This window comes from Plectropomus leopardus, chromosome 13 (genome assembly GCF_026936395.1).
Source record: "Plectropomus leopardus strain MGB_pleo_1.0 chromosome 13, ASM2693639v1, whole genome shotgun sequence".
NCBI classification, from domain to species: Eukaryota; Metazoa; Chordata; class Actinopteri; order Perciformes; family Serranidae; genus Plectropomus; species Plectropomus leopardus.
Genome location: NC_142188.1, coordinates 34,604,021 through 34,623,374, shown reverse-complemented (window position 1 = coordinate 34,623,374; position 19,354 = coordinate 34,604,021). Strand labels below are relative to the sequence as shown.

The window sequence follows — 19,354 nt, the reverse complement described above, 5'->3', positions numbered from 1 at the left end:
ATGCTTTGTGTGGCACTGTTAAAAAATAATACAAATTACTGCAAAGGTAAATTTGATTACTGTAAATTGATTTGAAATTGATTGATTGAATTCTTTTTTTTAAGTGAGACATAATCACCACAGGCATCTCAGCTGTCCGTTCACTTTCCATTATACATTTTATTTGTTAGGAAGGAAACACAGCCTGTCACGTGTGTTCAGTATCCCATGTCCTTTGTGTGTGCAGTAGTGAGAGAGGGTGACAGACATGTTGATGGGTGAAAGGATGGAGGGTTCAGAACTTACCTGGGGGACAAAGGCAGCTGTGGGGAGCCTCTCTCGTCTCTCGTGTCTTCGGTAGTCGCGCTGCAAGCTTCTGCAAGAGAGGGAAAAGAAGAGGAAGAATGTTACAGCTGGCTAACATTTCAATATCATGTTACAGACATGAAATGAAATGTTTGCTGTCAAAAGACAACTTTCTCTATGGATGCATAACACTCATTCTGTTATTTTTTAAATAACAGACTTCTGTTATTTTTTAAATAACAGAATGACGTACACACACCTGCTTTGTTCTACAGTTTCACTGTACACTATCTTTAGCAGATGGATTATGCAAGAAACTGTACACTTTATAAGACTCTGATCACTTTCAGGACTTTTGGTCAATGTTTGGAGTAGTGTTGGGCAGTATACTGGTTAATCCTGTATACTAGTTGTTTATATGTTTATTGGTTTCTTTGTAATATGAATATATGTCATATTCCATCATACCAACACATAGCAGTGCTCGCATTAACAGTTCAACAAGGAGCACACTGAATAATAGACTTTACAGTGAGAAGCGCTTCTGTAGTAGATACCTAGTGTATTGAGAGGGGATCCCTTTTAACTAGGGATGCACGATAATTAAGGGACTGATATTTATTGGCCCAATAATGGGACTTGTTATATCATACCGATAATGCCAATAATAAAATTTTTGGCCAATACAAAGAACCGATAATAATAACCATAAATTGCTTTGATTTTGCCCGTTTTGCCATGGTTTCACTCTGCCAGTATTACATACACTGCATTATGCTGCGCGTGATGTCAAACTGCTGCACCTGCTAGATCAGTCCAAAGCATGTCATTGCAGTCAGCAGCAGGGCTTCCCCCATTGTTTCTTTTTCTTTTTTTTAACACTTTCCCCACCATTGATGAGATTGTCCATCATTTGGTGTTTTCACTGTAGTGTAGGGGACATTGTTATGGAAGTTGTGCAATAAAACAACATTTCCACGTCCAAAAACAAACAAACATGATGATCTAAGGTCCCAGGGTGACGGGAGGAAAGGACTAATTCTTTTTCCCTTATATATGCTTCCTCTAGGCAACATTATTAGAAAACACTCTATAAATTTCCATTGTTATGCTGACAATATGCAAATATATCTATGAAACCAGATCGAACTGATCAGCTATGTTAAAGCCCAGGATTGAATTTAAAATCCTCCTCCTTACTTACAAAGCTCTGAATGGCCAGGTACCATCCTATGCCTCAAGATCACTGCCCCCTGAAAATGCAGGGTTACTTGTGGTTCCCAAAGTCTCCAAAAGTAGGATAGGAACCAGATACTTCAGCTACCATGCTCCTCTCTTATGGAACCATCTTCCAGTTTCGGTCAGGGAGGCAGACACCCTTTCCACTTTTAAGGGTGGACTTAAGACCTTCCTCTTTGATAAAGCTTATTATTAGGGCTGGCTCAGGCTGCCTGGACCAGCCCATAGTTAGGCTGACATAGGTTTAATCTGTTGGGGGACTTTCTATAATACGCTGAGCTCCTTTTCCTTCTCTTACTCCCGCCATCTGAAAAGCACGCATGTCTGTTTACTGCATTACGCTTACTGCTTTGCTTAGCCTTGTATCTGTGATAGCCATTTGTTAGCTTAGCTTAGCCTCAGTAGTTAAGCTTAGCCTTGCATCTGTGATAGCCATGTGGGACTTTCACTACCTGGGGCTCATGATTACGGAGCACTACGCTAATCCCGTTGCCTCTCCGCAGCATTCCTGTTCCCTTGTTTCCTAGTTTTCCCGGATCCTGGCTGCAACCTTGGCTGTGCCTGATCGTGGTAATAGCTGTGCTGACGCTGTGACCCTGCCTTTGCTTGTGCTCGTGCTGTGGCTGCACTGATACTGTACCCCCTGCTTGCCCTGATTGTGGTCTTGGTCCTGGTTGCACCAATGCCGTGATCATGCCTTTGGACACCTCCCTTTCAATATACACATGAGACTCTTATCAACACCCACAATATCATCATAGAGTGCATTTAATAATCTTTTATATGACATGCATCTGTTTCCATTATTACTGTGCCTCTCTCCCCCTCTTCCCCCCTCTCTCCCCCTCTCCTCTCCTCTGTCTTTCTCTTTCCCCTTTGCCGCGATTGTATTTCATTTGTTATTTAAGACATCTTTTGTACGTCTGTCCGTCCTGGAAGAGGGATCCCTCATCATCCTTTGCCGCTCTTCCTGAGGTTTCTTCGTTTTTTTCCCCCATTACAGGGGGAAAAAATTACTCTGTTGAACGGCATGCTGGGTACAATTCACTAGCTAATCAGTTAGCATGACAGTTGGTCTGGGAGAAGCTCTGTCGCTACAAAACATTCAAGATCAGAAAATAGAGATGGAGGATGAAGAAAGAGACCACAGAAACCGGAGAGGTACCAGATCGAGATAGTCACACTTGTCCAACAATAGCAAGCAGTTCAGCAACGACAACTCAGAAGATAAAATTTAAAATCAATTAATGATCCTAAAATCAAAAGTCTAATGGAATCATGGATTTAAAAGAACGATGTTTGAACTACTGACAGAAGAATAAGCCTCTATAAATTTAAAAGCAGAGAAAAATACTGTGATATACCATGAAACCATCAGAATTTTCAAAAATTCTGTGGTACAAATTTCAGCTTAAACTACCCAGATCTAGTTGGGAGTGAACTTTTAAACTCAGATTCTAAGCCAGTGTGGACAGGAAATCCAGTTAAAACATGCTGATGACAACCCTAGAATGTGGATGAAAGCTCCAGAACAATATTGTAAGAGGACCTTGACTTGAGATTGTATTTTCTATTTGGTATAACTATGCTTACATTCACACAAGATGCCACATAGCTGAAGTAGTCAGAGTCCTGTAGAGTTTTGGTTTGACTTAAAAACCATCACCAGGAACAGGCAGAGAAAAAGGCAGCTGAAAAATATTTTTATAACTGAGCTGCAAACACTCTCATTGTAACTGACATCTTTACACGATTTGTTTAGAAAAGACTCCTCTGAAAATGTAAACCATGAACTCTATTGTCAACGAATGTTTAATTGTTGAGCACAAGGCCTGCCAACACCTTAGTCCAGATATCAAAGTGTGGCAGTTGAGCACATTAGATAAACAAAACCCTGTGTGTGATCTGACCCTGAACAGAACAGAACAGCATCCAAGTACATTCTCTGAAGCATAGCAGTCGGTCCCATTGGAGGTGGTTACTTGTAAAGGAATGCCAGCCGGACTGTTTAGAGGCCTGCAACAGGTGCTGAAGGGGATGTTATGAAGGCACTGTCATCCTGAGCACCACTGAAGTATTCTGGGTACAGCCTGTGACCTCAGTGTCCCAAAGAAGTGGGAATGTTGATTTTGGGGGGGGTGGGATGGAAATGTACCCACTCTTAAAGCAAGACAGCTTGAATAAAAGGGGTAGTTGATGAAGTCTTAAACAGAGTGGATGCATAGAGATTTAAAGAGAGTAAAGGGGTGACAGACAGCTTCAGAATGAAGAGGTTTGACGAAATAACTAATGTAAAGTTTGTAGGTCTCAATATGCTGGAGAGGTTTTTTTTGGACCACAGGGCATAAAGAGGAACTGAATATAGATAAAACAAATAAAAATACAGGTATGTCATACAGGCCTTCCATGAGTACTTCATTCCTTCAGAATAATCTATAACTGCCTCAAAATAACTGAGGATTCAAAGGTTCAATTCTTTAATCATTGAGTATCTCGTGTGGAATCAAATGTAAGACTGTGTTCTCTCTGCACACATTCCCCTTAACCTACGTTATGTTTTTCATGAATAATTCCAGGAATTTATTTGGTTTGGTTTGTTAGAAATTTGGACAGTCAGTTTGTGTATATGAGTGATTTTACCTCATGCGGTAAATGTGGAGAGAATTAATGTAAGGGAGACTTTGACAAGGAACCAGAGCACCTTCTCTGCAAATGGCATCAAGCAGCATGGTAAGCCATAGACATTGTCCAGAGACAGTTCGGAAGACAGAACTAATCAGGGCTAGATAGAAGAAAAAACTGAAGAAGCGTGAAGAAGCAGGTTTGAGGACATGGTGCTGTGTGGGACAAAAAGCTAAGGAGGTCAAATTACTGAGGAAGCACCAGGTTTTTCGATTTTGTAAGAATAAGGTGAAGATTTCAGCCTTAGCGGCAACACAATTAATAATTAACTGTACTGCTGGGAGTTTAAAGGAAATCTGACAAAATTTAGAAAATTATAGATGTAGCAAGTGATTTGTGAGTGTTGTGGGAGTTTGTGGAGAAGGTGTGCAGTAGCACTCAAGAGAAGCTTTGAGGCTCTCTCAAACATCTTAAAAAAAAAAGAAAATTTATAGCAGAGTAGGAGATGGGTGGGAAGGGCTTTTTATTATTTTTATAGTAAGAAGGGAAATTTTTAAATCCACTAGTTGGTGGTAATGTACTATTTTGAATGTAAGCTGCCATGAAAAGCTAAAGAAGAAGAGGGAGTTTGTGGAGTCAGATTTTATGTTTGTTAGGTCAGTTCAGTCTCTTCAGTTTATGTTGAGTTAGCATAGTCTGAGTTAGCTTCTGTTTAACTTCTGTCCTTTATGGACCCAAGACTTTGTTATTTGCAAATCCAGTGATTTATTTGTTTCATTTTTGGTTAAAAGATCCTGTTTTTCAAAACCAACTTGTGACTCCTCGTGACTCCTCGTGCCTGCCAACTCAGTCCCCCTCCCCCTCGAACAATCAGCCATGGATCCAACCAGGGCTCATTGAAGGAAAATGTGCAACATTTGCTCAGCTGCTTTTCTTGTAGATGGGAAAAGGTATAAAAAGTATTGTCTGAGCAGGTCTAAAGCCTGCCATTATAGAGTAGGGTGAAAAATATAGACTGTGAAAGCATTTAGCATGATAATTTCAAACCCTGCTGACTTTCATACCTTCTGGAACCTGGCCAATGACTGCTCATGTGGGCGTGACAGTCAGATTGTCTGCTCTGAAAAGTTTGCAGGGGGGTTGTGGGTATCCAACAAGCATTTGGTGTTTGAAGCATGTTGAACGTTAAGGTATAAAGAGGAACAGAAATATAGATAAGACAACTAAAAAAAAAGGAAGTCATAGAGGCCTTCCACGAGTACTTCATTCCTTTAGTATAATCTATAACTGCCTCAGAATATCCAAGGATTCCGAGGTTCAGTTCTCTCATCATTGAATATCTCATGCGGAATCAATTGTAGGACTGCGCTCTCTCTTATGTTATTCATGAATACTTCCAGGAATTTATTTGGTTGATCCTGGCAGACCCCACTCACAACTGGAGAACTCTTTAGGAAGACTAATCCAGGGAGCTGTGCGGCCAGAGCTCTCATGGTCCAACCCCAGGCAACAGGGAGACACATTCTCCAAACTAACATAAATAAAGTAGAGTGAAGATTCAGTTCAACTTTAGCGGTCAGAGCTGCACATATAAGCACATCAACACTCTCCACAAATTTCTAGTTTTGTACAAGAAGTAAAAAAGAAAAAGAATACCAAATCACACCAACATTTGTAACAATGAGACTTACTATTAAATTAAAACTGTGCTCTGACTAAGTGCAGATGTGGCCCGGGCACTTCTACTTGAGTATTCTGTTTGCATTAGCCTTACTGATTAGCACATGGGTCATTTGTATTTACGCACGCATACACACACACACATACACACTCAGAAAAAAAAAGTGAAAGTAAATTGTTTTTGAGGGTAACGTAATGCCAAACAAATTAGGATTTTTTATTATCTATTTTGCTGAAGTCAAGGTCCTTGCATGTTTGCCATCCTCCTCAGCCACCTCCTTCTGAGGCCTATGCAGTACATGAATGGAGTGTTCCTTTACCTGAGAGAAATGTCTCTGAACATGAATCGGGCAGTGTTAACATTGCTACAACAACAACATCATTAAAAAGCAGTTTGGTATCTTACAAACTAAATTTCTAGAGAACGGGGTCAATAGAGAATGTATATTTGCCTGTATTTGTGTTTGTGTTGTGTGAATGTTTGCGTAGACCCTACAGTGTACTGAGTAACAGCAATGTGGGGAGCAGAGTGAGGAAACCGGGGCAGGGGGGGACCAATATTTCTCACGTCTCTCCACCTCACAAAGTGGCCTCCGGCTCCCATCAGGCCTCTGCATTTAGTGTGCAGCAGGCTGCTCCAGGTCTGTAGAGACTGCTCTGTGGTTCATTGGAAATGTGAAAGGGAAGTTTGGGGCAAGACAACTCCAGAGGGAGGGGTAGGTCAGAGCTGTTTTCAGGAGTGTTACAGGTTAATGGTTTACTCTCACAGGATTGTGGGTTTCTGTTTGTAAACACACTCTCCTGTTAAAGTGAGGGTAAAGCCAAGACATGACTGACTCTGGCTTGAGGTTTTGCCATTTATATTGTGAGGATTATTTCAGAGCTAATTCTCTTGTGTGCCTGCTGCTTACAGTCTGGCACCTGGTCACTACCATCAAGGCCCTGCATCACCTGAGCACTGTGGAGGTTGTGGCACCAAATGATGTAATAATTTCCTGAACATGTAATAAGGAATAAAATTGAAACAAAATTTGCACTTAACTGGATCAAAAATGTAATAAAACCCAATCAAATAAAAATTCTCATTTTTAACAATAATGGAACATTGGACATAACATAAAAAGGATGTTTTTTTTTCTCAAAAGTGTTAAGTATATAAAATGTCTAATACTGTTAGTGTCATGTTAGCCTACTCTAAACTTTTGACACTGATTTAATTTTGGAAATGTAAACTTTAGCTTTTATGTAGAATTTGAAATGTAGGTGGCAAGTGGTACACTGTTATTAGGCAATGATAAATTAAACTGAAGAGGGATACTTCTGTTTGAGTCTATACAAGGGATGTTACTAACTACTAATTTAGAATCATATTTTAATGCTGTCTGAAATTGTGACACTTGTCACTATACATTAACATTACACATTATCCTACAAACCATGACAGCAACTCCAGTCCACTAAATTTCTATTTATAAAGCCCATTATCACAAATCCAAGGAAGCCCTGAGGGGCAACTGAGAATGTTTTTTTTTCTAGTGACCCATTTTCTAAGTTCAAAAATATTTTTTTTCATGTGTGAAATAGAGTGAAAAAAACTGCAAGAAAAAAAAAATTGCAAGAAAAATTAAAATTGTGAGAGTTTTTTGGTGAGAATTTTTTTTTTGCACTCGGTTCCATACCCAGTGAAAACATTTTTTTCACAAGGAAAATAAGGCTAATTTCTCTAAGTGTTTCTTTTTGTAATACTCATTTTAACCACAAGAGGCTAAAGCACACCACCATGAATGTTATGTATGTATGTAATATAATGTGTCATACTTATCACTAATCTGCAGTTAGTGCCACAGGTGGAATATTGTGTACGGTCAGCAAATGAGATTGAGTATTAACATTTTATGGCCTCACACGTAGATTATTCAAATTCTGATAGATGAGCACTTTCATGTTTCATAAAAGGTTATGGTCATAGTGGTCACTGTCAATTGCAGCAGTTACAGTACACTGCGATTGTGTTTGCTCATGTTTTATCTGTAAAATGCAAAATCTAACATCAACAGTAGTAGTACCAGCAGCCTCCAGCAGGGGGAGCATTCAACAGTTGAGCTGCATGCCTCATAAGGTTCATGGTAACCTGTGCTTTAGGTCAATGTGTACACCTGCTCAGGACACTATTTGTAATACAGTGTGTGCGTATTGTCAGTGGGACATTTAGACACTTGCAGGGAATAGGATTACTTTTCTACATGTATTGATAGCTATAAAAAAAAATTTCTCACTTGCCCCTCGGGGCAAATCACAATTTCCCTTAACCAATAAAAGTTAACAGATAACATTTATTTATTCATCCCCATTCAAAACACACACACAAATGAAGTAACTCTTTCAAGCATGCAAAAAGTCACACACACACACACACACACACACACGGCTTATCGGGATCTTCTGTGTCAATGCAGCGTCCATGTACACTGATATTGATTTTTTTTTTTTTTAAGTAGGTTTTTTTAAAAGTGTTTAAAATATATTTTGATATCCCCCTCTATACAGCAGGGTGCTGCTGAGCTTTGGGGTGAGCGTACTGTTTCTGCAAACCGGGAGCGTGCCGCCTGCCATATGTAATATACAGACTATAGAAACGTATCTCATACAACAAGCCCAAACTATCCTTTTAAAACTAAAACTCAACTCTTCATTCTGCTGAGTCTAAAAGTGTGCATACACTCGCAGCAGCTGCTCCTCTCCATTTAACTGATCAGATCTGATTTGATCAGCTCTGAATGCATTGACAGATTAATAATCCACCTGGCGAGTCAAAACTGCTACAGAGAAAAAAAACAGAACCTATGAAGTGCATTGCCTGTGCTGCAGCCCACAAAATCCTCCGAATTTAGAGAGGGGACACAGAATGACACAGAGACTCAAACACACATTTAAAAGAAAATATACTAAAGTTTGCTATCAGAGTCAACATATGACATATCAATACATGTGTGTGGATTGATCACAGAGGTAGAAGCAGGGAATGATCAGCCTAGCTTACACTTGGACAGGAAGCTGAGGGCAGACAGCCTGGCTCTGTCCAAAATGTAAAACTACACCTGGCAACACATATAAACATGCACAACTTTAAAGGGGCACCAAGGGAGGCCAGTGCCAACCTTACAGTCAAGCTCTGATCTCCTAAAACAGATGGAGTTTGCATTATTTCCTCCAACAGGAGGAAATAATGCATTATTGGGGACTATTTTCAGCGGTGGATTAATTCACATTTGGTGCATAGTGAGCATATGTAGCAGCAGGGAGATGTATGCAGAACTGAGTCAAAATAAACTACAGTGTGTGTGTAGATGGTAATGAAGAAAGATGTCACCCAGTGCAACAGTGTGCTTCACTGATGTGTATTCAATAGTGTGTTTTAAATGATATTAATAATTCATAATATGATGGGGAAACAAAAATCCAGACTGTGCTGTCATCCAGTTTGTCTGGAACAATAAGAAGGACCAAGCCTGCTGTTGCTGCAAGGCACTTTTTCCATACCAGAAGAAACTGGTCCTCACTGAAGGAGACAGGGAGGGAAACTCTGGATAGTGTAGGGTAAAAGTACTACAGACTTCTCTCTCTACAAAAGGACACATCTGTGCTTGTGTCCCATTAATAATGACTATTTATACACAGCGAGCTAAACAAAGAGGCAGGCTGCATTTCCCCAGGCCCATCTGGAGTTGAACACACAGAGATCCTCCTCACTGGGCCCCATGGAGGAGCTCCAGAGCCAGACACTCACAGGACTGGATCACAAGCACCTTTGACTAGACAGAACTATGACCCATCAGCCTCAGTGTGCTCTCTGTGTGATCATATACAAAAAAGTACAACCGTACTGCTTTTCACTTTTAATAACTATCAGGATATATCCAGAACCATTTGTTCACTCATAGATGGCTTGGCTTTCAGCTGGGAACATGAGCAGAAACATGTTTCACTACAAACTAAGTTCCAATCATTTATATTTAGTTCTTGCAATTTCATTTCAGTTTACTGACACATGCATCACTGTGGAAGAGCAATCAAATGCAGAATCACAGAGCTCTGCTCCTTTTCACTTTCGGAGGTACAAAACAAAGACAGTGGCAGAAACAACAGACCGGAAATCAATCTGAGTCAGTGTAAACCCCTCTGCCAGTCACAGTGGGCTGCAGTGGCACTCTGTGTAACCTGTGTAACAGCAGCAACAGAAAGTTTGCTGGGAGTCCAATCTAATCAGTCTCCCAGCACTGGGGTTTTCCCTCCGCCTCACTCTCTGCCACAGGAGGCTTTGCTGGGAGGAGAGCTCTGGACACAGACCTTCATTTAGCAGGTGCAGCAAGGTGAATTCAGCCTACACAAACCCCATTGCTGGGAGGCTGATCCCAGACCACCATACCAGATCACCACGCTTCCTGTTGCTGCCCTCACACAGGTAAAAGAACTGAGTGATGACGTCTCTATGAGAACCAAATACACTTTCAAAGCAACTAACTTTAAACCTGGATTAACATCACTTTTTTTCGTTTTTTTGGGCTGTGTTCAGACACCTTTCACAAGCTTTTTAACCCTTTGAAACCTAAGCACATGGGGTTTATTTCTTTGCTAAAACATGGGGAAAAAGGCAAGAGCCAGCTTGGCAGGAAATGTCCCCCAAATTTCAAGATATTGGTAAAAGGTAACAAGAAAACAACCATAAAACTAGTGAACACAAAAAGAGTGGGGTGGGCTGGGGATGTGGGGGTATAAGAAATATTAAAAACTGTCCTAAAAATATACTTAGAATTACTGTAATGTCATACTTAAAGTTATATTCCAGAAAAAAAAGTATACATTTAATAATAATAGTAATTTAAGCACTTTTTGAGTCATATTTATTTATGTTTTTTTCTTTCTTTTTTGAATTTAATTAAATTTTTCAGGTGATTCTCTTGTAACCTTTTACTACTTTCTTGCTGATTTTTGCGCCATGCCTTATGAAGTTGCTAATTGCCTTCTTCCAATGTTTTTGAAAGAAATCAAACCATTTTTTTCAGATGTCAAAGAGATAATTTCACAATATAACCTTCAGCTTCAAGTTTGTTGAAATTGAATTAATACATTAAATTTCACATTATGGTACCGAGATTCAGATTTTCCATGCAAATATTCAGTTCAGCATTCAAATTTGAAATGGTTGATTCAAATGTTTTTGAAAGAAATCAAATCATTTTTTTCAGATGTCAAAGACATAATTTCACAATATAACCTTCAGCTTCAAGTTTGTTGAAATTGAATTAATACATTAAATTTCACATTATGGTACCGAGATTCAGATTTTCCATGCAAATATTCAGTTCAGCATTCAAATTTGAAACGGTTGATTCAAATTCATGTTCTAGGGAAACATATTTCTATCCTTATTTTACAGCAAAAGCAGTGTTCAGGAACAGTTAATTGAGATCTGATGATTGGTAATGGTCTCATGTATGTGTGTGAGGAGCAGTGTTGGAGTTGGGATGTGATTAGCCTAGCTTAGCATAAAAAGTGAAAGCAGGGGGTGCCAGCTAGCCTGGCTCTGTCCAAAGTGGAAAATACATCGACTAACACATCTAAAGCTGTGATGGACCAAAACCAAAGTCTGTGCTCATGGTCGACAGATATTATTGGCTGATATTAGCCTTTCACAGACATATCGGAGCTTATCGACATAGGCATATATTTTTTCCGATATGCGCCAATAAAAAAAACTTTTTTTACAGCCCATATAATGCAGAAATCAATGCTTGGGAGGTTTAGAAATAGTCAGCAATTGACACTGACTGATACTGAACAGTACTGATGTCTATTTAGCTATTTATATTGTTGTATTTATTCTTTATTTAAATGGTCAGCAGAGACCATACAGTGCTGACGTGTATTTTATTTTTGTATTCTTTATTTGAATGGTCAGCGAAGACTGATGCTGAACACATACAGTACTGATGATTATTTTATTTTCATTTGTTCTTTATTTTTGTTTGTGTGTAATGTTCAATAAGCAAATTATTAAATAAAAATCAAAATCAGTGCACAATCCACATAGAAATTATCTATTTTCATTCCAGTCAAAAATTCACTATATCGGGCAGCATATTGGTCATCTGACATTTCCACTTCAAAATGGTCATTGGTATTGCTCTCAAAAATCCATTATCGGTCTGGCTCTACTGGCAGCCAAGCTACATGGAACCATTGCACAAAAGTGTTGAGCAGATAGAACTGGTTTTACAACATACCGTTACGTTTGCTTATTTTAAAATTGAACATACATGTTTTTTTTTTGTGGAGACTTCCCTGCCATAAAGCTCTCCTCCTCCTCACTTTCGCTTTCGTTTTAGATGCTACGTCATAACCGTCGATCTACCCTGCCGTGTCACTTTTGCATATTTTGTAGCTAACACACTTCCTTGTTTTGCATAACATGAAGTGCTCCTAAACTTCTTAAGTTCTCGTACAAAACGTCCTCTCTGCCTCCACCATGCCTCTTCAAAACACCAGCTTCTCCCGCCTGCATGTGACGTGAATAGTCCCGCGTCACAGCAGGTGACGTCATAATCGCACAACACAATAAATCGATAATTTTATTTGTTGCCAACACATTTGGTAAATTATTATAATTGATTTTATCAATTCATTGTTGCAGTGCTTAAATTATTAAATCACACACTCTCCATATCCTCTGACATACAGAAAGATTTTTTCATTTTTGTTTGCTCTTATAATGTTCCGACTCAGGCTAACATGTGTGGAGTGCAGTACTGCCATGTTCCCCAACAGGAGGCAGCCTGCGCTCTCTCCCCTCCTGCAGCGTGTAGAATCCCGGCCCCAGTGACAGCAGTCAGCATGGAGGAGGGGGGATCAAAGTTAGGCTAAAGCAAACGGAGGAAGGCAAAACAGAGTCCCTGCCTGACTTCAATCAGTGTGGGAGAGCTTGTTAGTGTAGCTGTGGAAGTGGTCAGTGAAAGGGCAGCACAGAGTGGCACTTTAACAGCAACAAGTGTGAAAGGCCAGAGAGGGCTCCTCACACGTTGTCTCAGTGAAGATGCACACATGAGGTATAAAACACATGTTGGGCTTGATGGAAGTGGTCCAACTCAGACAAGTGCAACATCACAGCTGAAAAAAGATCACAAAATCACATCTGGCTAAAGACACCCTTCTATGTCCATCCAATGAGGCACACTCTTTTTAAAGGCTTTAGAAGTGAATGCTTTATATATATATATATATATATATGTGTGTGTGTGTGTGTGTGTGTGCGTGTGTATAATATCATGAATATCGATTAATAAGACAACAAGTAACAAGTTTTTGGTTTCTTGTTTACAAAAAATATTTTGGTTGGTGTTTACTCTTTTGTAAACACTTCCTAATAAGGCAGCTTTAATTTAGTGTTTATAAGTTGTTAAAAATAGCTTATTAATGGTTAATGACAGATAAACAAATGCTTTACAGATTGTGTAGAAGCCATAAAAGCGTATTTTTTTACTTTGTTTTTTGCTAATTTTTGGGCCATGACTTGTTAAGTTGCTCGTTGTCTCCTTGCCATTTGTCTTTCTTTGGCAGAAATCAAACAAATTTGCTCAGGTTTCAGAGGGTTAAATCACAAGCATATTAACAGTCTTAAAAAGACTTAAAAACTGAATAAGAATTCCTGAAAGTATCATTAGTTCGAACTGGATATATTTCAGGCCCCCAGAATAAACCAATGTCCTATAGTTGCTGACAGCATTACAGGGGTCATGAGTCGGGGATTTTCTCAGGAGAGGGTAACTCTTCAGATTCATTTACTTCATCAAATAGGGCCGTTTGAAATAATTGTGTTTTCAAGTGTTTAGTTTTTATCTTGTCAAATTAATGGGCAGATGAAGGTGATCTGGCTAACAGCTTGAAGTGTCTGATGGGTAATTAGTAATGAAGGAGTTGTACAGATCACTAGTGGAATGAAGCTGTACTGAAAGGCAACATGATGACAAACAGCTCTTCTTATAAGATGTCATATTGCAGTTTTTTTCAAACGTGTGGGCAGAGTTTGTACGGAGCGCTCACCTCCTCCAGGATCCGCTCCAGCCGGCTCAGGATAACGGGCTCCACCTGCTCCACAGACAGCATCCACGCGGAGAGCTGTGCGTCCCGCTGCTGCTGTTCCAGACTCACGATTCGGGACTGGAACTCCGAGGTCCGCACGAAAACCACAATGCAAACTCCAAGACACACCACGGACAGCACGATGCAAAGCGTGACGCCGGACAAATCCCAGTCCCTCCACAGCGGCTGTTTGGAAGCTTCTGTCCTCCTCTCTTCAGCCGGTTTACCGGCGACCCCCCACTTCTGATCCTCGTTCATTTTTTTTCTTGTATCTCAAGGGAATTCCTCTTTATGGATCAGCAAGCTGCAGCGGTGGACCCTCTAACAGGGGTCTAAAAAGTTCTGCACGAGTCTATATCTTCTACAAAGTGTCGCCAAATAAGCAACTACATTCCTGTCAGAGCAGGAGACATAATGTCTTCAGTCCTCATCAGTCAGTGATGATCATGACTCCTCTGTGCTCCGCTCCTTGTGTCTCCTGCGCCGTTTCTCCTCTGGGCGCTGAGTCCCACTATGAGCTGCAGATCAGCCGTCAGTGCGCGTCTGTGAAACCAGAGCTTTCTCTCTCTCCCTCTCTCTCTCTCTCCTGCATGCCGCGGGTCCTTTGCTCTCGGTGTTTGCTCCTCCTCTGGCAGGCTTTGGGTGGATGCCGGGGCGGGATTCGTGGCCGTGTTGCTGCCCCCTTTGATCTGCGCACTTGGTGAGGGATATTTTTAGGGTGTGCAGAGTGAGGACTCACAGCCACAAAGCCGGTAAACCGACGGACCTCCGACACTCACTGACTGCTCAGCTCCGGACAAAAACAACGCAGCACTGTGCTGAGTGTGTGCAGGAGGATCTGAGGATCTGCTGGATCTCTGAGCAAAATGAATGAGACAGCAGCCTCGTGCACACCACAACACAGCCACGAATTGTGCTCATGTAGCCTAGTTTTCACTCTCGCATGGTTACTGTTTCACATTAAAGACTAATCACCACAATTACAGAAGAGGGTCGAATTATAGGTAATAGTAATTTTGGTAGTGTAGATTTAATATCCCAGCCATACATTGATGTGTGTGTTCTACTAATTTATTGTTTGGCTGCTTGACTGATGTCACTGATGATAATACAGGGATATATATATTTATATGTTCCAGAAAACTACCTACCAGCATTAACCTTTCGAAATGTGGATAAGCATCATTTTACTTGTGCTTCAGTCAGATGCCTTTCACAATTAATCCTTCTAAACCGCAGCAATGTGGTGTTTTCTTTTCTCTTTTTTTTTTGTTTTTCTTTTGAAATCATGGGAAAAAAGGGACTGAGCAACTTGGCAAGAGTGTTCAATAAATTGCATTGATTATATAATTAATTTTTATTATATATTTTTTAAAAATATTTTGTAGAATTAATATTATTTTCAGGCATTTTTCAAGTCATATCTTTTGTTCTGTATTTACTTTTCTAATTTTAAGGTAATTTTCTGATTTTTTACTTTTTTGCTCTTTTTGGGACATTTCTTCTTCAGCTTCTCATTGCCCCTTTGCCATGTTTTTGAAAGATATCAAGTCAATTTGTTCATGTTTCAAAGGATAAATAATAAACTTTATGTATGTAGCACCTTTCATATAAGAAATGTAGCACAATAAGCACTGAGTGCTTCATGTGAATTTAAACAGAATAATCATAAAACTGCCCAACAAGGCATTTTAAAATAAAAGGACATTTTAAAACAGTCTAAAACCAAAACTAAGTGATTTCATTTTTATATAAAAGCACAATTTTGGCACCTTTCTGCCCTTCCAATGTCAGCAACAGAGTCTATCACTCCTGAAATGCACACACTCAGATGTTGGGGGGGGGGTCCTTATCTTTATTGTAGTGCAGTCAGAGAGTGACAAGAAAGGGGGGTAGAGAAAGGGGATGACACAAGCTGTAATTGAACCTAGGCTGCTGCTAAGGACTCAGCCTACATGTCGCACATGTTCTACTCACTAAGCTAGAGGCTGCCCCCAACAGATATTAACTGATATAAGTGACTTTCAGCTGATGCCAGAACATTTCCCAAGAGTTAACCTCACTGCAGGTATTGTCTGTGCCAGGTATGACCCTAAGCTGGCCCAGAATCTACCACCTATTTGTGGTGCTGTTAATCAAACAGAACTCAGTGTTTTTCCCTGTAATCCACCACAAAGTAAAACCATATATATTTAAATCTTGTTAACACCAAGAATAATTTAAAGTTGAAGCGGCAGAGGTCGAAATAATGTGTGCCTGTTATTTAAATCCTCCCCGTCAGGTAAACGTTCATATCTGCTGAGGTCAACAACTACATAGGTAGAGTGGGTCGTCCTTTAATTGGAAGGTTGGCGGTTCAGTCCTCTGGTCAACATGTCCAAGTATCCTTGGGCCAGATACTGAACCCCAAATTGCAACTGATGGCTGTTCCATCAGAGTGTGAGTGTGACATGTTGGGACCCGAGCACTGACCCAAGACACAGACAAGAATTACGGTGAATCAGTAGTGCAATTTATTTACAGTGATGTTTGAACAGGGTGGGGGAAGGTGCGTAAAGTCGGACCGTCCTTCGATGGTGACGTGAGGGGGAATGCTCCTTGCGATCTCCACGTGAAATAAACAAACCAATTCAGCTAAGGTGAGGATTCCTTCTGTGAGGAGGGAAGCGAGGCAGGCAGGGAACACCATGATGGCTGGAGCAGAAAGCATGAGCTGTGGCTACTCTGAGACAAGGGGGAAAACACAAGGGAGTAAGCTGCACAGGCAAAAAAACGGAACACTTGGATACAACAAAATACTGAGAGGCCGTGAGGAACATCTACCACTTGGCAGGAGAAGTACTCTGGCGATGAGTAGGTCTGAAGCCACAGCTTACACGGAAGACATGGTTAATCAGGATGTCTGCCGTCTCAGTTGCCAAGGGCAGCTTCGACAAGGCCACAAAATGGACAGCCTTGGAAAAGTGATCGTCAATGATCATCAAAATGGTGCTATTACCTCTTCAGGGGGGTAGACCAGTCACAAAGTCGACAGCGATGTGCGACCATGGGTGTCCTGATACTGGGAGTGGTTGGAGGAGACCGGTAGGGGGATGATTGGAAGATTTCCCGAGGGAGTAGGTTGCGCATGCTGAGATGAACCCTCTGGTGTCTTGGGCCATGATTGGCCACCAGAAATGTCATTGGAGGTGAGTCAAAATCCTAGAAACCCCTGGATGACAAGCAAAATGGGAATCGTTCCCCCACTGGAGCACCTGGGAACGGACTGAGTCAGGGACAAAGAGACAGTTAGGAGCCCCCCCACCTGCAGCTGGTTATGTTAGTTGTGCATTTCTCACCACAGACTCAGTGGATAACTCAGCAACTGCCAACACACAGGAGGCGGGGACGATGGTGTCAGGTGTGGCTTCTCTCTCACTGTCAGTCTGGAAGCTCCGGGATAGTGCGTCGGGCTTGACATTATTGCTTCCAGGTCGGTAGGGAAGGGTGAAGTTGAACCGCCCAAAGAATAAGGCCCACCAGCCCTGGTGAGAATTCAACTTCTTAGCGGTTTGGATGTAGGCCAGGCTCTTATGGTCAGTCCAGACATTGAAGGGTTTCTCTACTCCCTCCAACGAGTGTCCCGATGCCTCCAAAGCCAGCTTGACTGCCAACAGCTCCCAGTTACCGACATCATAATTCCTTTCTGCAGGGGACAATTTACAAGAAAAATATGCATGAGGGTGTAATTTTTTGTCACCTGAGGATCTCTGAGACAGGACTGCCCCAACACCGATATCTGAAGCATCTACCTTGACGATGAACTGGCGAGTTGGGTCAGGCTGGATGAGGATGGGAGCAGAGGAGAACCGCTTCTTGAGTTCTTTTAACGCTGAATCAGACTCGGTTGTCCAAACAAAAAGGAGCAGAGAGAGAGGTGAGACGAGTAGGAGGAGCTACAGCCATGCTGTAATTTCTGACAAACCTATAGAAATTAGCAAATACTACAAAACGTAGCTGTTTCCAGGAGGTGGGGACCTCCCAATCCATAACTGCCTGTACCTTAGCTGGATCCGTCTACACCTGCCCGCTTTCCACAATGTAGCCGAGGAAGGAGACGGAAGAGGTGTGAAATTCACACCTTTTAGCCTGTAACCTCTGCAGCACCTGTCTGACATGTACCACATGTTCCGAAAGGTTACGGGAGAAGATCAGAATATTGCCGAGGTACACGAAGACCGACCTGTTTAATAAGTCCTGGAGGACGTTGCTTACCAGTGCCTGGAAGATTGCCGGGGCGTTGGTGAACCCAAAGGGCATGACCAAGTACTCAAAATGTCCCAGCAGTGTGTTGAAAGCAGTCTTCCACTCATCCCCTTCCTTTATCCGGAAAAGATGGTAGGTGTTCCTAAAGCCCAGTTTGGAGAAGATGGTGGCAGCATGCAGAGTTTCAGAGGCAGAGCTGATGAGGGAGTGGATACTTGTTTTTGATAGTTATGGCATTCAATCCATGAAAATCATTACAGGGTCTGAGAGTCTTGTCTTTTTTCTCAATGAAGAAAAAACCTCCCCCTAGTGGTGAAGAAGAGGGGCGAATAATGCCTGAACTGAGTGATTCATTTATGTACTTTTCCATTGACTCACGTTCCGGTGCAGATAGGTTGTATAATCTACATGTAGGCAAATGAGCTCCTGGCAGCAGGTCAGTGGAGCAGTTGTAAGGTCGGTGGGGTGGTAGTAAGAGGGCTTGTTGCTTGCTGAAGATGTCGGTTATCCACTTGAATGGCTAATGTTATCAGCTCAACTAGTGACCCAGTCTCTCCACACCCCACCAGACCATCCTTAACCGATTTCTTGAGCCCTCGAAAAAACTATGCACTGTAGTGCTTTGCCCTCCCACCCTACTTTGGCAGCCAAGGTACGGAACATGATGGAAAACACCGCCACACTATTAGCGCCCTGGCTAATGCTAAGGAGTTTATGGCTGGAGTCTTTACCACTAATGGGATGGTCAAAAACAGATTTCATGTCAGCTGAAAATTGCGACAAGGTGGCGTGAGTGGTTACAGAGTTGTTCCAAAAAGCTGTTCCCCAAGCTCTGGCTCTACCAGTTAACAACCCCAAAACATTAGCAATTTTCAACCGGTCACTAGCATAGGTTAGTGGTTGTAGCTCAAAAACCAAAGAACATTGTAACAAAATGGAGCTACACTCACTCATGTTATCGCTAAATCTTTTGGGGGCTGGAACAAATGGTTCTTAAGGAAGAGGAGAGAGAGCAGACTGGGTTGGAACCATCATTGCCATCGGAGAGGCAGTCGGTGTGGCCAGGGGCTGGTTCTCCACGCTGGAACGCTGGGCGGTGAGTTCATGCAGAGAATTTAATGAAGCGCTTGAGCACCTTGTCCCAGGA

The 19,354-nt window shown here is 41.5% G+C and overlaps 1 protein-coding gene across 1 annotated transcript; it reads right to left on the bottom strand.

The window, feature by feature from the left end:
- Positions 1-249: 249 nt before the first annotated feature.
- LOC148187758 (collagen alpha-1(XXV) chain-like) lies at positions 250-14,708 on the bottom strand. The gene is made up of 2 exons (XM_088086811.1): positions 13,924-14,708; positions 250-355 (listed from the first exon to the last, which is right to left on the bottom strand). The coding sequence occupies exons 1-2, from the start codon at positions 14,218-14,220 to the stop codon at positions 275-277; spliced, it is 378 nt and encodes a 125-aa protein (XP_087942937.1). The 5' UTR covers positions 14,221-14,708; the 3' UTR covers positions 250-274.
- Positions 14,709-19,354: the final 4,646 nt, after the last annotated feature.